This window comes from Medicago truncatula, chromosome 4, assembly GCF_003473485.1.
Source record: "Medicago truncatula cultivar Jemalong A17 chromosome 4, MtrunA17r5.0-ANR, whole genome shotgun sequence".
Lineage (NCBI taxonomy): Eukaryota > Viridiplantae > Streptophyta > Magnoliopsida > Fabales > Fabaceae > Medicago > Medicago truncatula.
The window spans coordinates 34623989-34643788 of NC_053045.1; the positions used below are offsets into that span (position 1 = coordinate 34623989).

At 30.8% G+C, this 19800-nt stretch overlaps 2 protein-coding genes across 2 annotated transcripts; one reads left to right on the forward strand and one right to left on the reverse strand.

Moving 5' to 3' along the window:
- Positions 1 to 10626: 10626 nt before the first annotated feature.
- Positions 10627 to 14096, forward strand: LOC11420062 (phenylcoumaran benzylic ether reductase Pyrc5). The gene is made up of 5 exons (XM_003606886.4): positions 10627 to 10919; positions 11649 to 11783; positions 12719 to 12956; positions 13179 to 13382; positions 13679 to 14096. Exons 1-5 carry the CDS (start codon positions 10731 to 10733, stop codon positions 13903 to 13905), a joined length of 993 nt encoding a protein of 330 aa, XP_003606934.1. The 5' UTR covers positions 10627 to 10730; the 3' UTR covers positions 13906 to 14096.
- A 1552-nt stretch (positions 14097 to 15648) lies between these two features.
- Positions 15649 to 18462, reverse strand: LOC11410258 (probable pinoresinol-lariciresinol reductase 3). The gene is made up of 5 exons (XM_003606889.3): positions 18122 to 18462; positions 17902 to 18036; positions 17121 to 17364; positions 16839 to 17042; positions 15649 to 16049 (listed from the first exon to the last, which is right to left on the reverse strand). Exons 1-5 carry the CDS (start codon positions 18299 to 18301, stop codon positions 15883 to 15885), a joined length of 930 nt encoding a protein of 309 aa, XP_003606937.1. The 5' UTR covers positions 18302 to 18462; the 3' UTR covers positions 15649 to 15882.
- Between the last annotated feature and the right edge of the window lie 1338 nt (positions 18463 to 19800).

Here is a 19800-nt window from a genome sequence, read left to right on the forward strand (position 1 = left end):
ATGTTATCAACTTAACATCAAAATACAAAAATTAATGTACAAAATCATAAGTTTCATAAGTCTCTAAGTTTAAGTCATCCATAAAACCATCCAAAAAAGCAAGTTTCACAAGTTCCTAAAGTTGTTAATAAAACTATCTAAAAATTAGGTCAACAAACACCACCACCGTAACCCTAATCGGTGTCGAAATCGGAAAACGTTTCAGTCTTTGGGCTTGTAAAAAAGGAATTTGGTTTTGAAAAAAAAGGGCCAAAAAAAGGGCCGATTTTTTTTTTAGACGTAAACTCGTAAAACTCGGTAAACTCAATCGAATTTACACGAGTTTACCAAATGTTAACTCGGTCAAACTCGTCAAACCTTCTGATTTTACCAGAAACCGAGTTTACCTCAAATTTAACACGATTTTGGTACCTAAACACGTAAACTCAGAGAGTTAACACTCGATCTACGGAACATTGCCTAGAGAAGACCCGAAAATATTCCGTTGCAAGTGTGATAAAATCAAACAGCTTCGCAAAGAGGAAAAAAAAATACGGTTCTATTATGCATAGAATATATAGTTAATATATTTTAGAGCAAAAAATTACATTGCCATTTTATCATGATCTTTAAATTAGAATTAATTGATCTCTTGGTCCTCTAAGTAATTTTCAGTTTATATTTTGGTCTCATAACTCGTAAAATCAACATTTTGGTCCCTCTTATTTTGCTCCGTTTATTAAAAAGGTCATTGACTGTTAATTTTAACTTTAAGTAAAGTGGAACACAAATAATGTTGGTCCACCATAAACTTTATTAATTCTTTTAATTATAACTGTTCGATCTTTTTTTATAAAAAATGTGAATGTTGGATCATGAAGTCCATCGTATCTTATGGTTTGGTTGTATTGACTTGAGACATTATACTTTTATCAAGATCTCAGTTCAATTCTACTTAATGTCCATAAGTGAAGTAATTTGACTTCATCAAAGAAAACCCTTTAAATTATTAATCACATTTAAATTTTATCATAATCACTTCTCAATCACATGTATGATTTTTTTTTTAAGAAACTCAAACCACATGTATGATTAATTATAATTTAATTATAGATAGCGTAGAACATTTTACACCAATGATGTATAAAACAATTAAACTATTGTATATAATAACGAGAATTCTTTTATACCCATGAAAAAGGCATGCACAATATATATTTTTCCTTTAAATTAATATGACATTAAAAGATCAGATATTTTACAACTTTTGTGGCAACTTTATCTCTCATATTCAGATTATCTTTTTATCTTCTCTCTATTGCTTTGGTTTTTGTGCCACTACTTCATTTCCTTTGTAAAATTTTGATTGTCACAAAAATTGTCACATATATAGATGTTCAAATAACACAACTCTTGTATATTATACCTGATAAAAGTCTTGAATATCGGTTGCCTTCGGTAATTGTTGCACTAATATTTTCGATGATTGTCTTCGGTTCATTGAATAACTGATGTATTTAGTCTATATTACGGATGAAGGGCAATGAGATTTTGTGCTGAATTTTTATAACTTTAAATATACTCTTAAACAAATTTTCCTATATTAATGTTATATTGTTGGTGGTGTTAAAAAAGATAAGGATTTATACTATATTTGTTAAATTATTGTTGTTACTTGAAAAGATAAACATGATTTTTTGGGTTTGTTACAATTTTAAAGTTACAAATATATATACTTATAATTTTAATCAAAATCAAATTTTGATATAAAATACCATTCATAAATTACACGCATTAATGCGATAAAAAGAGCGAAAAGACGGGCACAACTAATATATAGAATGAGCAATACTCAATTTGTTTAATGACACGAATCCGCAAGCGTACGGTTCTTATCAAGTAGTAAAAATATTGTCCACAGAGAGTTATATGTAATTACCGATTTCTTTCCTAATTGTGATTAGCTTAAATAATTAGAGTTCAGAAGTTCAACAGATTTTTGTTTTAAATTCAGATTATAAAAGCGTCTAGGGATTATTGGTTCGTCGTAATAACAAATCACTAACAATCAAAGCCTAAGTTTTTATCTTATGTTAAATTCATTTTCTAAAGACAAGTTTCTCTATTATATTTCATGTTTCTTTTCGGAATACATGAACGTATTTCAATAATAACCAAACCTATTCTCATGGTTGATTATCATTGAAACCCTTTAAGGGCTAAACTTATGGCCTCAAAACTTCGCAAAACTATCATTTGGGGTGGTCCCATCAAGTTTTGTGTTGTCTTGTCTAATCACATTTGTTTCAATATCAAACTTCATCTTTCGATCCATCGGTTGATATTTGAGATGATGAAATAATTGTCATTGAACTTCACCTTTCAGTCCATCGTTCAATACTTTTTATTGCGTTTAAAAACTATGTGATTAGATTAGAAAACAAATTTAAATAAAACAAAGTTCTAGACTTGGCTTGAATAGGATTTAGTCCTTAGACTCATCCAATAATCCCAAGACTAGAAGATCTACTCACTCAAGCTCATTATAGACAAAGTAAATAAATTTAAAGACATAGAATGTAAATGCACAAAGATAAATTGCTGAATATAAATTACAAGAATATGCAAAGTGCTAGAATGTAAAGAACAAGAATATAAAAGTGCAGAAAATTATAACAAGAACTTCGAACACAAATGATAACTTGATTGCCAAAGTATAATAAGTTCACAAATGAGCCAAGATACTTTTTCAGTCGAGTCTTGCTATATAGACCGAAAGAATTTTCGCGTGGATTGCACGAATACGTTATTTAATGCATATTATATCTCATTTAGTGCCTTTAATTGGTATTGTTATACTTTATACGAGGGATGTGCTACATATTGTTCTTGAATGCTAACTATTGTTTATAAGGTTAACTAAGTTTCAGATCATATTAACAGATGTTCTCGGCACCGGTTAAAGATATTAAAAAAGAAAATTATTACTAAAAAATAATTTATTTTATTTTTTTACTTTTTTATGGATTGATTATACAATTTTTAATGCAATAACTACTATATAATTTCATTTGTTAGTATCTTTAACCAGTGTTCCGGGAACATCAGGTAGCATTTCCCTTAAGTTTTTATTCCCTATAAATATAGTGAATTTTGTTTTTAGTCCTCATAAAAAAAGTGATAGGTTTTGGTTCCTATAAATATTTTCACCACGTAGCTTTAGTCCTTGTTAAATAAAAATTTGTTTAATTATACTTAAATTTCTAAATTTTTACAAAGTGCAAGACCAATGACAAACAAAAAACTGTACAGGGACCAATGTCAAAATCTAGTAAAAATGTCGGGACTATTCACGTATTGAAGCCTTTGTTTAATTACAATGATTGTTTTTGAAGGGAATTACTTACAATGATGACATGAGCTAAATATATTGGATGAGTTATAGCAAAATGAGAAAGGTGATGACGTAATAATATGGAATAAGTTTGGTGTTTTGGATTAAATGGTAATTTGAAAGAAATCTGATGGCTATGCAAGTAACAACTCATTCGCGGGTATAGCACAAAATTTTATCTCGTGCAATTTAGCATTTTTCTTTTCAGTCGCATTGGAGCCCTATTCAGTGGCGGATCTTCTAAAGGGCAGGCAGGTGCCATGACATCCCCCAGATTTCCCTTATATACTATATTAGGTGTATAATTTCAATAATAATTTAGTTGTTGCAGTGGTAAGGGGTGCCATGAACTGGGAAAGGTTGTAGGTTCAACACTGCCTAGTCTTATTTTTTATTTTTTTTTTTCTTCATGTTTTATCTTTTACTTTTAAAAATTGTATTAAAAAAAACAGTTTTGATGGGATTCGAACCCACAATCTCTTGATGCATTCAAAGGATTTATGCCACTAGATTAGTTATCATTTATTGTTAGTTCTTAAAACTGTTTAATATATATTCCATGAAAGTTTGGCACCCCCAAAAAATTTACTCAAGATCCGCCACTGGCCCTATTTATAGCCTAAAACATCAGACAAATCATTAACCACGAATTACAAGTTTCTAATGGGGCAATTTCAAGAGTTTTCAAGAACTGGTACTAGTTTTCGATTTGATCTAGGGGACACGAGTTCTTAGCATATTTTATGGCTGCAGTATTGATCAATGTATAATACATTATTGGATCAGATACCGAGTTTTCAAAAAAAAAAAAAGTATAATACACTATTATAATATAGCAGGAGAGGATGTAAATAAAATGTAAGAAAAGAAGGGCCACTTGTTGAATTAATTGATCAATGTATAAAATATTATTATAATATAGCATGAGAGGATGTATATAAAATATAGGCTTAATTGAATATTTGGTCCCCTAAATAATTATGAGTTTACATTTTGCTCCTATAAATTGTAAAACTCACATTTTGGTCCCCTTGGTTTTGCTCCGTCAGTCAAATTGATCCCCTCCGTTAGTTTTTTAATGTTTAAAATTTTTGATATGATATTAGCCGTTTGATTGCATGTCTGTTATACCTATAGTGAGCCATCGGCACCTAATTTTTCCAGCACTATCATCTTCTCTCTTCTTCTCCCTCACTCTTGTTCATCATTAAATATTCATACATTCATCACAATTCACAACAACCCATAAAAAAGAAGAATTTAAACCCAAAAAATTAATAAAAACTTGGAAACACACAAATCTTTTTTTTTTTCTTTTTTCCAGATTCTGGAAATAAACCACAACAACAATCAGTTCCCATTTCTCCATCAATCTGAACTTTCTTCAAATCAAATCCAAATCTATTTCACAAAACCAATCCAGCAAAACAAAACACAACACAGTAAAGAAAATTCCGGTGCGGCGCGGTGGTGGGGTCGTTTTCCGGTGCGGTGGTCGCCGAGAAAATTCACCGGTTCGTGGTTTTTCTTTGTGGGTTTTGTAGAGAATATGAAGGAGAGTATGTTTATGGTGGTGGTTTGTCATGAAACAATTTGTGGTGGTCTAGATCTAATAATGAAAGTGGCGGTTTGGAGACTAAAATATGTCTCCGATCCAAAATTAAATTTCAGAATGAGATAGAGAAAGAAGAGAGTATGTAGATTATGTATTTTGTTTGACAAAAGATGGCCGGAAACACCACGGTGGGTGGCCGGAAAATTCAGTTGGAAAGGAGGAGAGGGAGAGTATGGCTTTGTTTTGTAGAGAGAGGAAGAAAGAAAAGGAAATGAAAGAAGAGTGGAGTAGATTTTGTAAAGAGAGGAAAAAATTATGGTTTTTTTTTTTCTTTTGGATTTTTGTTCATGAATGTTGGTGAAAATGATATGAATATGATGAAGAAAAGTGAGGAAGAAGATGAAGAAAGGGAGAAATAATTAAGTGTTGTTGACTCACCGTAAGATAAAATACATCTGTGTAATCCAATGACCCTCATTTTAAAAAAATATCAAACGGTTTAAATTAGAATAATTAATAGGATCTATGGTGGACCATTTTTAAAGTCGGTCCACCATAGACATTTGGGGGTTAAAGTTAACAGTTAGGACCTTTTTGACTGACGGAGCAAACCTAAGAGGACCAAAATGTGAGTTTTACAATTTATGGGACCAAAATGTAAACACATAATTAGTTAGAGGACCAAATGTCCAATTAAGCCTAAAATATATGAAATGAAGAGAGAATATTACATTTAGATTAGATGATCCTTAAAAAAAAATATATTTAGATTAGTTGATTTATCACCTTAAAAACGATTGAAACTCCACCATAAAACCCTCCGCTTGGTTCGAGAATTTTGGAGGGGAGGAGAGGGAAGGGGAGGGGAGATTTTTAATTTGAAGTGTTTGGTTCAATTTTTAGAAGGGAAGGGAAGGGGAGGGGAGGGGAGCAAATCTCTTTAAAATTTTATTGCATTGCCATAATTATCCTTAAATTAATTTCAAATCTCAATATTAACCTTGTAACAACTTTTATTATTATTAGATTATATTATTTTTGTAACAATCTTATTATTATTATTAGGTTATCTTATTCTTGTAACAATTATTATTATTATTTTGTTATATTTTCCTTGTAACAATTTTTATTATTATATAATCTACCACTCTTATTTGTTAGATGTACAAACCGCTCTTACTACTACTTTGTTGTTGTCAACGACTGCTTGAGGCTTCCTCCAAAGTGAATTGTGAGTAATTTCATCATCTCATTGTCTATATCGTAGTATTATTAATTACATCGTTATTGATTCGCTACTTTATTATCCTTGTTTAATCGTTATCGTTGTTGGAACTTTATTGTTTAAATTGTTACTTTATCCTTACGGTGGCTTGTTTGTTTCATAGTGTGTTTTTTCTTATGGTATTGATCCATTCATTTGAGAGTATTGTTTTTTTTTCACTTTTAAAATCGTTGAAGTCTTGTAACAAAGAATTGCTCCGATAAAAAAAGCCAAAAAAAAAAAACAATATGATGCTTGGAGCAAAATACATGAGCCAGTTTAAGATAAAATAGCGGCTTAGATGTGTGCTTGTCTTTGTCAGTTTCTGAAATCGTAAAAACAAACAGTTTCTTTTATTTAATTAAGTTTAAGGGTAAAACGGTAAAATACTGTTAAAATCCCTCCCCTCCCCTTGTGAACCAAACACACTTTTAATTAAAAATATCTCCCCTCCACTCCCCTCCGTAAAAATCCCTCCCCTCCCCTCCCCTCCTAATTCTCGAACCAAACGGACCCTAATAAGGTTTGAAAAAGTAATGTCATGTTCTCGTGGGTGTTTTTGTGTACTTTTTTTTCGTTTGCTTGCGCCTTTAGAATGTCAAATTTTCAACGTTAGAAAATTGTCAGCAAAAATTTAAACAAAATTACAACGCAAGTATACCCTAGAATAACAATTTGCGTTGACAAACTGTACCTGATGAAAACTACATATAACAATAATTTAGAAGAATGCTTTGACAATAATAATTTAAAAGAATGCTAATAAACACGTAAGCATAGAAAATGTCGGTTCATCCAGTAAAAATAAAAATAAAAAAGAAGAAGTCGGTTCCAGAAATTTTGATGACATGTGCTATAAAATGAGATTATTTTTTTGTTACAAGTTATTCATAAATATATCACTCATTTCAAAGAGAGATATTTATTGTTGGTGGTGACAACTAAAATACAGTTTGGATATAGTTTATTTTTTTGAACAATCTAGATCAAAAATATCATGTTGTGTGTCCAAATAACACATCTCTTTTAAGAATATGATGAAATTCGTCGGTTTAAAAGATCATTCATCAATTTGATGGTACTCGATTCAAAACTATTATTTTGGTAATTTAATAAAAAATGCTAACAAATATCCTAATTATGTCTTAATGATTTAATTGAAAATTCTAACATATGCTTCTCAATAATTTAATGGAAAATGCTATAAAATATCCTACTTATGACATTTGTTAAAGAATCAAAAAAATACTTTGAAAATTATACATTCAACTTTTGAAAATAAAAAAATATATATATTTTCTATTTGAGTTATTAACAAGTGTCACTATAACATCTCTTAACATGATCCATATTAATATATAAATTGGCTTGAGATATTAAAATTATCCATTAGAACGAGTCGATCAAAAGTTCAAAACCTTATAGGAAAATAAAATCTTGTGACGTATGAAAATAATGTGCTCAAGTTTAATATTGTTGTTTTTTTTAAAGGAAGTCAGAGAGGTAATATTGTTACCAATACATATGTTCCCAGTTCCTCCTTGCATAGGTGATCACAGTTTACCAATTATCACACCTCATCATCTATGCTTTTCGATTGGGATATAATAAGTAAATAAAAGTGAAGTGAATTCAATGATCAATAGATTAGTAAAAGGATGGAGGGGCCACAATCCATGATTCCCCCTAGTGAATACGTCCATATATGCATATTAATAAACAAACGTACTCATGTGGTTTCTTAATATAGTTCTAAGAAATGATTGTTTTAATTTTGTTATCCTAATTATGATCGCATGTTGCGTGGGTTTTATTTTAAATATTTTTATGATAAAAAAAAAACTTTTTTAGTTGTTTACACGGCCAATCTCTTGGATTGATTTGATGGTGTTGGTTTGGGACCTTAGAGTATGTTCATTAAGTTTTAGGTTCGATTCTCCTTCCAGTGTTAATTGAGTGAGTTAGTTTAGCTTCTTAAAAAAAATGGTCTTTCACCCCTATAAGACGTTTGAGGTATCTTGACGGTGCAAGCTTTAATTTGAGTGGGTTAGTTTAACTTCTTAAAAAAAAAAAAAAAAAAACTTTTCACCGCTATAAGGCATTTGAGGTATCTTAACGGTACTAATTCTTGAATCTTTAGTGAAATATCTCTATTTTATCTGGAGTTAGACTGCCTCACAAATTCATATCTATGCTTGCAAAGAGGGACGAATCTATTCAAGGTCCATGCGGAGCTTAAGCCCCACATTCAACTTCCTTATTTTTTATTTTTTATATATCATAGCGGTAATAGTCATTTTGGTTCCTGAATGTGTAAAAAGTAGTCACAATAATCTCTTAATGTATTAAAATTCTAAAATAATAAATGATTTTATACTTTGTTAGTCAAAATAGCTCATGAAATGATAATTAGTAAGTATATTGAATGACTAATATGACAATATTAATGAAGTATTTTAATGTTACGGACTATTTTGACTAACGAAGTCTATAGTAGTCTGAGACAATTTACAATTTTGATACATTGAAAAACTAGTCTAGATCCATCCACCCCTGCTTGCAAATACGTGACTACTTATAATGTCAGTCAACATCATGTTCCTATTTTGAAGTTACCACCCTCTGGTTTACCAATTTTTTTTTATGAAGTAGTCTCTATGTTTGGAAAGTTTCAGTGGAAATATTTGCTTCAGACATGAGGTTTGTAAGAGATGCTAATTCCGTCACATTCAAGGTATGATCATATTTTACCATATTTTCTCACACTTTACCCTACTTCATGTGATCCAGTTGGTTCGTAACCTTTTGAATGTGTTTCACAGGTTTGACAAACTTGATTAATTTGTTTAGGAAATTATTAAGTTAAGATTGGCTGTTGTATTGCTTCATATTCTCCAGGAAGGAAATTTTGCTGCTAATTGCTTGGCTAAGTTAGGTGTTAAAGTTTTCAGAGTTTGGTGGTTTTTGACGCATCCCCTCCGATTTTATATTTTTTGTTGCTTGCAATAGGTGTTTTTTTTTTTTTTAACGACAAAATATATATTATATATATATATAGGGGGATTAAATCCCAAGTATAAACCAAAAAGAGAAAATAAAAACACCAAAACCCCAACAAAAAAAAAAAACCACCAAGACCCTCAAAATGCTGAATCCCCTAACAACAGCTCCTCAAAGAACCAACACCACCAACAGTGGTGAATAAAGCACCCGATATTGATTTTGCTTCAAACGTTCAGCTTCGACCACCACTCAAGTTCCGGTCTATCGGAGGAGACATCACAACAGCCTAAAAGGACTTGAGTCACAAACTTGCTCCCGACCTCGAATCAAAAGCGATCGACCCACAAGACTTCCGACACAAGTCAAAAAGGCACCCCTCAACTCACGAACCACTAGAGCATACACCTTAACCTGTCCAAAAAAACTCGACCCACACCAATAACCTGATGCCAAAATTCAAAGACAGAGAAAAGGCGGAACAAAAGCACAAAGCGAATCAGCTCGAACAAAAACAAATCAAAACAAGCCACCAAATCAACCTGCAACACCACCACCTGAATAGACCGACGCAAACCCCAACCCTCAGCTAGACAACCACAAACCACCACGATCATACGACGACGAACGATCCGGGAGTTGCGAAGAAGGAGGATTAATCGTTAAGGACCTGCAGCCGTCGGCAACTGACCAGTAAGGAAGGCTTAAGGTGCAACAAACGACTACTCCGTCAACACAAAACATCTGCACACCTAACTCTTTCGAGCAACAATAGCCAAGCAACCAAATCCTAAATCCAAGAGCAGGATGCCGCTAGCGGCAATGCTTCGAAGGAAAAAAACAACAAAACCGACAAGACGCGACCCTGAGAAGAAAGTGAACCACCAAAAGGCTGAGGGAGATCTAGACAGCCTCGACCCTATACCCTTGACAGAACACAACACCTAAAACACAAACACAGCAAAACAAACACAAACAAAACAGAAAAAAATGCAGAGCATTGAACCACCTAAAAGCTGAGGGAGACCTTAAACAACTTCGACCCTAGTCCTTTGACAGAACACAACCAATAGGCGTATCTTTTGTCGGGCGTTAGCTTTCTGTTTTCTCTAGTTTATTTTTTGCCTTCTTTCCCACTTGTAACCAAAATATTTGCTACCTTTTTTTATTTGGATAAGTAATTCAAATGCTACTTTGATATTAAAATTCAATATCGTGCTATACATTCGTACTACTAGTATGCATGGGTCTGCTATATTACATTATTGTCAAATACACTATTGTCAACAAAAACAAAAATCCACTCTTTCAAACAAAAACAATAATCCATGATGATGTCACTGTCAGCATCACACACCGTAGAAACATGCTTTACTATTCTGACTGCCTCTACTTGGTAGTTGGTACGTGTTACTATTTATAGAACTTCATTCCATAAAATGATATGCAAACAAAACAACACTCACACACCACATAAATAAACACAACACAATATACAACTCAAATTATCCTTTCTTAAGTCATATAGCAACTTTCCGATGGCTATTGGAGCAACTACGAAGATTCTTGTAATTGGAGGAACTGGTTACGTGGGAAAGTTCATCGTTGAAGCTAGCATTAAAGCTGGTTACCCTACTTTTGCTCTCATACGAGCCTCAACTCTTTCTAATCCACACAAGTCATCAATCATCCAGTATTTCAATGCATTGGGTGTCAACATAGTTTTGGTATGTATATGTTAATGAATCTAATCAAGTTTAATGTCTAGCTTAAGCTTTAATATATTAACAGTACTTTCATGACTTTGTTGATGCAATGAGATATCATATTAAGAAATGTGATGAGTACAACCGGAGTTCATATCCCAACCGTTTCAAAAGGAAACCACAAATTGAGTATTCTTCTATGTGATTGGATATTCTTTTGTGAAAATCTCTATGATATAATTGGATTTTGAATTCAATTTTTAAACTCATAAGTCATAATCACATTATCAAAATAAGATAGGATGAGCAAATCGTTTTTTGATAAAATATTAATGATATTTTGACTATTAAGTTTATAATAACTAAAGATAATAATCCAATGAACTTTTCTAAGGATGACACCTATATAAATGCCGTGTTTCTAAAGTGTTTTCAAAACTTTTTTATTTTCTAATTGAGAAAATAAACACACAAAAACGTGTAAGGTTATTTTACACTGATACAGATTTCTATTAAACTTTTTCTTATTTGTTGAAATGATTTAAGTTTATAATTTTTTCCAATGAAAATATATATTAGTCACATTCAGTGGTTGTTTTATTCTGTACGTCTTTTCTCTTGATGACATATACAATTTTCTTTTTTTGAACAAAACAACAATTTTCTTCCCAATAATTGTAGCCTCATAATTATTGTTGTTTGGTATTTATTGGTAGGTCTTAATAATTGATGTTGATTTTTTTTTTACAGGGTGATATATACGACCATCAGAGTTTGGTTAAGGTGATAAAGCAAGTGGACATCGTAATCTCATCAGTGAATCATGAGCACATATCTGATCAATATAAGATCCTTGCTGCTATTAAAGAGGTCGGAAATATTAAGGTATATATCAATTATTTTGTTGCAATTTTTGGCATAACATTCTTTTTTATTACTTTTATCGGTCAAAAACAATAAAGAGTTTAAGTGAGAAAGTTAAAACACGATGTGAGTATTTTCTTTTTTCAACAAATCAAGATGAGATATATTAAATCAACATGCTATCCTTCCATCATAAGGTGTGCTAAAGGAAATAGCAAATAATTATAACAAAGTCTGAAGTAAATGATAAAACATCAGCCAACACACCCAAGCATAACAAAGGATGCTGACACCAATCATGAAATTTAACACGATGTGCAAATGTTCTAAAACATTTGTTAAACTTAAATATCTGATAAAACATGCAAAATCAAAATTTTATCAATTACCAAAGTTAAAAAAATAAATAAAGAGATGTACCAAAAATATGTATGAATTTTAATTTCTTAGAAGACAAGATGAAACTAAACTTGGAGGTTTCATATAACACATCTAATCTCAAATAAGATATTGAATTATTTTTTTTGACTCAAGAAGATATTGAATCTTATAATTTAAACAGATCATTGTTATTGCTACCTTATTAAAATATATAGTTCATTGTTATTGCTACCTGATTAAAATATATAGTTCTTTGCTACCTTATTTGACTCAAGATATTGAATCTTATAATTTGAACAGATTGTTATTGCTACCTTATTAAAATATATAGCTCCTTGCGAAAAATATATGAAATATAATTTGTATACACTATTAATGTAAAAAAATAATATTATATTATCAATAAATTACAATCAATCAAATGAATAACTTTCAGGCAGTATTGAATAAAATCAAACTTTTTAATAATTTGATGGTTATAATTAATCGACAACTTAAAATATTTTTAAACTAACAATGCATACGAAGTAAATACAAAATATTTTAAGCTTGTTATAATTTGTTTTTCTATACAGAGGTTCTTTCCATCTGAATTTGGAAATGATGTGGACCGAAATCATGGAGTGAATGAAGGAAAGCTTGTATTTGATACTAAGGCCAAATTTCGTAGAGCCATTGAGGATGAAGGAATTCCCCATACATATGTGGTTGCAAACTTTCTCACTCGACATTTCCTACCAACTAAATCACAACTTAATGACACAACTTTTCCATTAGACACAGTTATTATCCTTGGGGATGGAAATACTAAAGGTATAAAACAAAAATATCCTTCATGATTAGTAGTTTACTTATCACACACACCCTACAATTTTAGATATAAACAAAAAATCAAATGTATGTCGTTTAAATTTAGATCAGATACATTTGATTTTTTTTATTTATATTTAAGGACAAATATATTTATCTTTTCGCTTATATATATTTAAGATATAAGAGAGAATATGTTCTAATTAATTATTTCTTGATTGACAGCTATTTTTAATACAGAAGAGAGTGTTGCAGCTTTCACTATTAGAACCATTGATGATCCAAGAACCTTGAACAAAATTCTCTATCTTAGACCTTCCACAAACACATTGTCATACAATGACCTAGTATCTCTTTGGGAGAAGAAGACAAATAATAATCTTAAAAGAATCTATATTCCAGAGAAGCAAGTACTAAAGATGATTCAAGGTTAGTTATTATTCATAGGTGATTTTTTGTTTTTGTTAAAAGAATGTATACACACAATTACATAGATTAATTTTTCAAAGTAATTGAGGATTGATTTTTCTCAACATATGAGTATTCATTTACCGACACATATAATTACACTGAACTATTTGATTTTCTTAAATTATTAGCAGTGTCGATGTTTCAGTGTCCGTGTCATATCCGGTATCTGTGTCTGTATATGTGCTTGACAATTGAGATTATATGCATAACAAGGCTTTCTAAACAATTGCATGTTTGTTTTGTTGTTTTTGTAGAATCACCTTATCCTGTAAATATGGGACTTGCAATTTGTCTGGCTGCATATGTGAATGGAGATCACACTAACTATGAAATTGATCCCTCAACTGGAGTAGAAGCTTCAGAACTTTATCCTGATGTCAAATATATCACTTTGGATCAGTACTTTGAGGAAAATCATGATCGCACCCCATTTTACTTAAATTGGTTATTATCACTTAACAAAGAACAGCATTTCAATTAGTAATGTGAGAGTATGTTGTTTAATTAAGGAGCTACAAATCAATTTCTTTGTTATGAGAGTTGTAAAAAAAAAAACTATTATACGGTACCATCAATAAATAGTATAAGATAGAAAAAATTGTATCTTGTCTTGAGTTGTAAAATTTCATTGTCCAAGTAATAAATCATTGAGACACGTGTCTTCTCAATATATATATGAATAAAGGTATACTGCCATTTTTTGTAAAAAAAAAAAGTTCTTGATTTTGATTTTGATGCATGTTTATTGAAGCATGGTGTTTTGATTTTAATTTTTCGTTTGTTCGAAAGTGTAGTATATATTTATTTATTTTTCCTTATGCATACAATCGTCTCTATTATGATAAAGGTAATTCTTTTGAACAAGTTGCTAAAAAAAATTATTTGGTAGTGAATGTAAAAAAGTCTGATAAAATATCTCTCTATTATTTATAAGAGAAACTTACATGTATTTTTTTTTTATGGTTAATTATAGTTCATTTTTTTTATCTAAAAGTCTGATAAAAAATTACTTGGTAGTGAATGTGTAAAAAAGTCTAATAAATTATCTCTCTATTATTTATAATAGATAATTTTATAGTATGATATCAAAACGAGATTCTAACCAATTAGATTCGAAAGCTTGGAGCATATAGCATTCTGAAAAGGAGAAACTTATATGTATTTTTTTTATTCTTATAGTTCCTTTTTTGAAGTTCACATTGATTGATTTCTTAACCAATTTTTACAATCTTGTAGTATGTTACAAAACTTGCTTAATTTTAGTTCTGATAATATAAAATATGATGAATCTTAAAAAAAATTAGTTTGCAATTATTGTCGGTTTCCAAAATTGTAACGTTCAATTAGGTAATGCTTAAAAATGAGGGTTCGCATAGAATGAGTGCAATTTGAAAGTGATGGAAACAAAAGTGAACACAATACATAAACATTAACTTAAAAAGGAGCACCCAAATAAAAATCTGTTAAGGTTTGTGTTTGCAAAGTACAAAAAAGACTTTATTCCACAATTGCAAGGAGGATCAGTAATAGAGTAATGGAGAAGAAAAACTTAAGATACTTAAGTACAAAAAATATTTTATTCCACAACTGCAACTCCGTGGATTGATTAACTAAAGTCAACATTTTCCCAAGAAATGCGATAGGTTGAGACCAGATTCATTGTGCGTTCTTTGGTTGTCCATTCGTTCTGAACGTGTGGAGCTCGATAATGATGTGGATTGATATATCTTCAACCTTTGTATCCGGAGGGCAAGCACATCTGGAGCAATTGGAAGGACTGGTGAACTTAGGTAATGTATCTAGAATTCATTTCACTTCAATTTGGTTTGCTGGTGTATGGCGTTTGTGGAAAGCTAAGAACAAGATATTCTTCAACGGCGAAAATATTGAGATTTTTAAAGTGGCAGAGGAAATAAAACTGTTGGTGTGGAGTTGGTTATAGGTTAAGGTAAAAGGATTTTACTACGGTAATTGCTCCGGCACAATGCTAGCCGATGCCTATCCTATATAAACTCATTTTTAGCATGGAAGTTCAGGTATTTTATCAGAGATTAAAAAATATATGTGATGGATCAAATTCAATCTCATACATATATATATGCTACAATCACGACACGACATCAGTATAAAATAAACAGTGTCAAGTGTCAGGAAACAAAGACAATGGGTTGCAATCATCGAGTAGCATATGTATCTCGAGTCTCTATAATCAAACTAAAGTATGGAAAACTCATAGCAGAATTCCCTATTATATTACTATATTGCAAGTTTATTGTTGAATTTTGTCTCAACCACTCCTTGCCAAAGAACAAGCATTGTTAATTTTTTCAAAAGCATGTTTTCACATTCTTAGGCTGTGTTCACAAATATAAAGATAAACATGTAACATGGGAAAAATGGAATGTTCACGGAAGATATGTAAGTGTTCATTTTCCAAACATCCTAAACAAAACAAAGTCTACAAAAGTGTGTCTAAAAATTCGCTGATTGTGGAATATCTCAGCTGCGGATATAGTTCTGTACCATTCACACCAGATGACGACTCAATATCGAAGTATGTATGATCTCCCTTTATGAAAGCAGAATATATAAAAAGCATCTCGAAGTTCGTAGGGAAAGTTGTTGCTGCAATGCCCAAAAAAAATGCAGACAGTATGTGAATTAGTTGTTTAGAATACATTTATTTAAGAAGATGCTTCATTTCCACGCCTCTTAAAGTCTTTAACAGATAAGAAATTGCAACATATGTTTGGAATAATTCATAGGTTTTGTTTGGATTGATTTCTACATAATGGAAAGTTAAACTAGAATGAGTTTACAGGTTGTGTAAAAGCCCTTATATATAAGCTTATATATAAATTACTTAAGAGCTAAATGAGAGGTTTTTGAAAATATTGAATTGCAGGAACTAAACTTCTTCTTAAAAGGCAAATTCTACAGTGGACCACTTTGATGGGTGATCTACCTTGGATTGGTACTTAAAATTCGTCTGAAACTCCAATGACAACAAACGTTGCCTTATAGAAGTAGAAACTCACGGTGCTTCTCATTCTCACGGCTGAGGCAGTTTCTTGATATGTGCCAGTTCGATAAAAGTACGAGGAACATGTGTACCTAAAAATTCAATTCTTATTAACTTTTACTTGTTTTTGTCAAATCGCACAGATCACGACACTATCTCAAAGGTAAAGACGAGGAAGACCATGAACTTCTACTTCTAAATGATGTCACCAAACATCGTTAGAGTTTCAGATGATTTTTTAAGTGTCAGACCAAGGTGAACCATGATTCTTAAAAACTATAGTTGTTGAAGAATTCTTTTATATTATTTGTCCCTGAGAATCTTTTGAGAAGTTTATTTTATTCAATATGTCTCATAGTGCAGTGATACATAATGTAATAGTATTATAATACCTTTGATTTTCTCAAGCAGCTCTTCTTCCGAGACATGCAAACTCTCAAGTTTCTTCCCTATTTTAGTTTCCCATATCTCAACCAGCTCATTCATAGAACAAACATTTCCCGGAGGTCTTAAGTACAAAACTTTATTCAGTGTGCGGGGATCGTCAACCGCATTGATGGTGAAAGCAGCAACATCACTTTCCTGCATAAATACACCTACAATTGAAAACCAATCATGAATAAGTAAGCTCTAGAAAAATAAAATTGGTCTTCAATTCTCGATCAAGTAGAGACCTTTTGTATTGCCGTCACCAAATATTGTGACTTTGTCCCTAGGTGGAGCACTTAATCCTGGTTGAACAAGAGAAGGAAGCAAAATTTTCATAAAGAAGTTGCAGGAGATGATAGTATATGGAATGCCTTCAGCTTCCACAAGTTGCCTAATTTCAATTTTTGGTGCATAGAAATTATAGCCATCCTCAAGTTCACATACTTTAGCCTTGGTAGGATCTGAGCCAAATTCAGATGGGATGAATCTCTGTATCCAGCAAATAGTTACAAACAAAACATGAACACATTTAATAATTTAATAATGCAAGAAACAAGAGGTAATTTCTATAATCTTAAATACTAATTCATATAGGATAATAAAATGTTCATGTAGGTTGAGATTCAAGACTCCTCAAGTTAATATTTAACTTAATAGTAAACAAAAGTATATATATCCTAATTGAAGAAAAATTGAAGACTGTAACAGGTTTGAAACTACATAACCTAACAAACACCTAATTGATCCTAATGGTAACAGATTCTAACACCTTAACGAGTGGTTAGGGGTTCAACCACTGGCTCGTGTGTATGTAGATGATCTAATTGAGATGGTAGAATCCACCTTGTGCGTCCACAAGTATCCCAAGGGATATTAATCATTGTTACACGGAAGAACATTTATACACTTTCTCAACTAACAACGTCTAAAGAATAAGCATTTTAAAATCAGATTAAAAATAATCATAAGAAAAAGAAGGGTTCATGATAGAAATGCACAATTTCAGCAATGTATACTATGAATTACCTTGATAGAACCAAGTTGTTTGATAACCTTAATGAGTAGCTTTTGCTGTAGAGTTTGTTTAGCTGAAACAGCACAAATTACAACATCAACTAACTTCACAGCTTCAACAAGGCTTGCTTCGTCTTCGAGAGAACCCTGTGCATAAAATATCAACCACAAGAATCAGATAAGACTCATAAAAATATACATTTAAAAAAAAAAAAGAACGAGAAAATCATACTTTGAGAAGGGTAACTCCAGCATGGGAAAGACATTGAAGTTTATGGGATTTGATTGGGTCAGAAATAGCAGAATCTCTAACAAGAGCAAAAGTTGGGTGACAAAATTTGAGACTTGATTCTGCTAAATGGTAACCAAGACTTCCCGTTGCACCAATTATTAAAATCTTGCTTTTTTCCATTCAATCTTAACGTTCATCAACAATAACCTAGCTACCTATGAAACATCATTAATCTATGGGATGGGAGTGATAAATCCTATGTAATGATGTAACTGATTTATCACTCGATACCCTCTCTCATGCGAATGTACATATTTGAGGTAATAATGTCCATGTTTTAGACGAAAATGAGGCCAATTGAGTTTAACTCTATGAGTATGGTCGGATTTCGAATACCCCACTTATTGAGAGCAAATCTTTCATGAATACAAATTCGAATGAACTTTTAATAGTACGATTTAATTCATTTTTTCAATTTTTAGTGTTTTTTGTTGAAAGGTTAACTTTTAGTTTTGTTTTGTTGTCAATTTCTACCCATAGTTAATGTTAGAATGTATCTCTGCTCTTTTTATTGCGTTAATAATAATATTTTTTTATGAAATTTTGATTAAATTAAAATGATTTGATTTTGATTTGAATTATATCTTATACTTTTATATTATAATAGACTATACTTATTTTTCAATGATATAAAAAATATAACAAATATAATATAAGTTCTTATATTTCTTAATAACACCTAGAAATTAGTATTTTTATACTCAAATTTATTAAAGGGTATAATTGAAAGTGAAAAAGTCAATTCAAAACCATTATTTTCTTTATATATATATATAGATAGATATCATTTTCCGGGGGGTGGGGGAGGGGGCAAAAATACCTACTTACAGCTAAATTAGTTGTTTCCACTATTTACTGCATGAGTGCAGGGGTGGATCGGGACTTTCAATTCTAGTGGGGCAAATTTTTTTTGTCAAATAATTAAATATTTTTTAATAATATATTTTTCATTTGTTGAAAATGAACTAAAATTATATCATTATTAGTTGTCCTAAGACATCTCTTTCTATATAGGGTACAAGAGATGTCAAATGCTCTAGCAAGTCGCAATTGCATAGAAATTATAAAATAAAAAAAATAAAAAATCTAAGTTTTCCTTTTTTATTGTGCTAATGTTTAAAAACTACGAACGGTTTTTTTTAATGAAATTTTGATATTGATTAAAAAGTAAAAATATAAATGCTTTTTGTTTTTAAATTATAACAAATTAAACTAACAATGATTTTCTATTTCAATAACAACAACAATATAACAAAAAAAATATAATCTAAATTCTTATTTTTTAATGTCACCAAGAAATATCTTTATTATGGAAAAAGTTATTTAAGAGTATAACTAGGATGATGAAAAAGTGAGTATAAATATAGTTCAGTTTGTTACTCTTTTTGAAGGATAAAGAAAAAAACAAGACACGTATATACTCATATAATGTTTGTTACTCTTTTATTTTAATATTTGAATTTACTCTTATCTATTTGTTATATGTGATATTTGTATTGAAAGTTGAGAGTAGTTTTGAAAAGAGAAAAAGTCAATTCAAAAGAGCTGAAAAGAGTTATTTTATTTATATATAGTATAGATTTAGAGATTAATGAGTTGGATCCAAATATGGTTTGCGA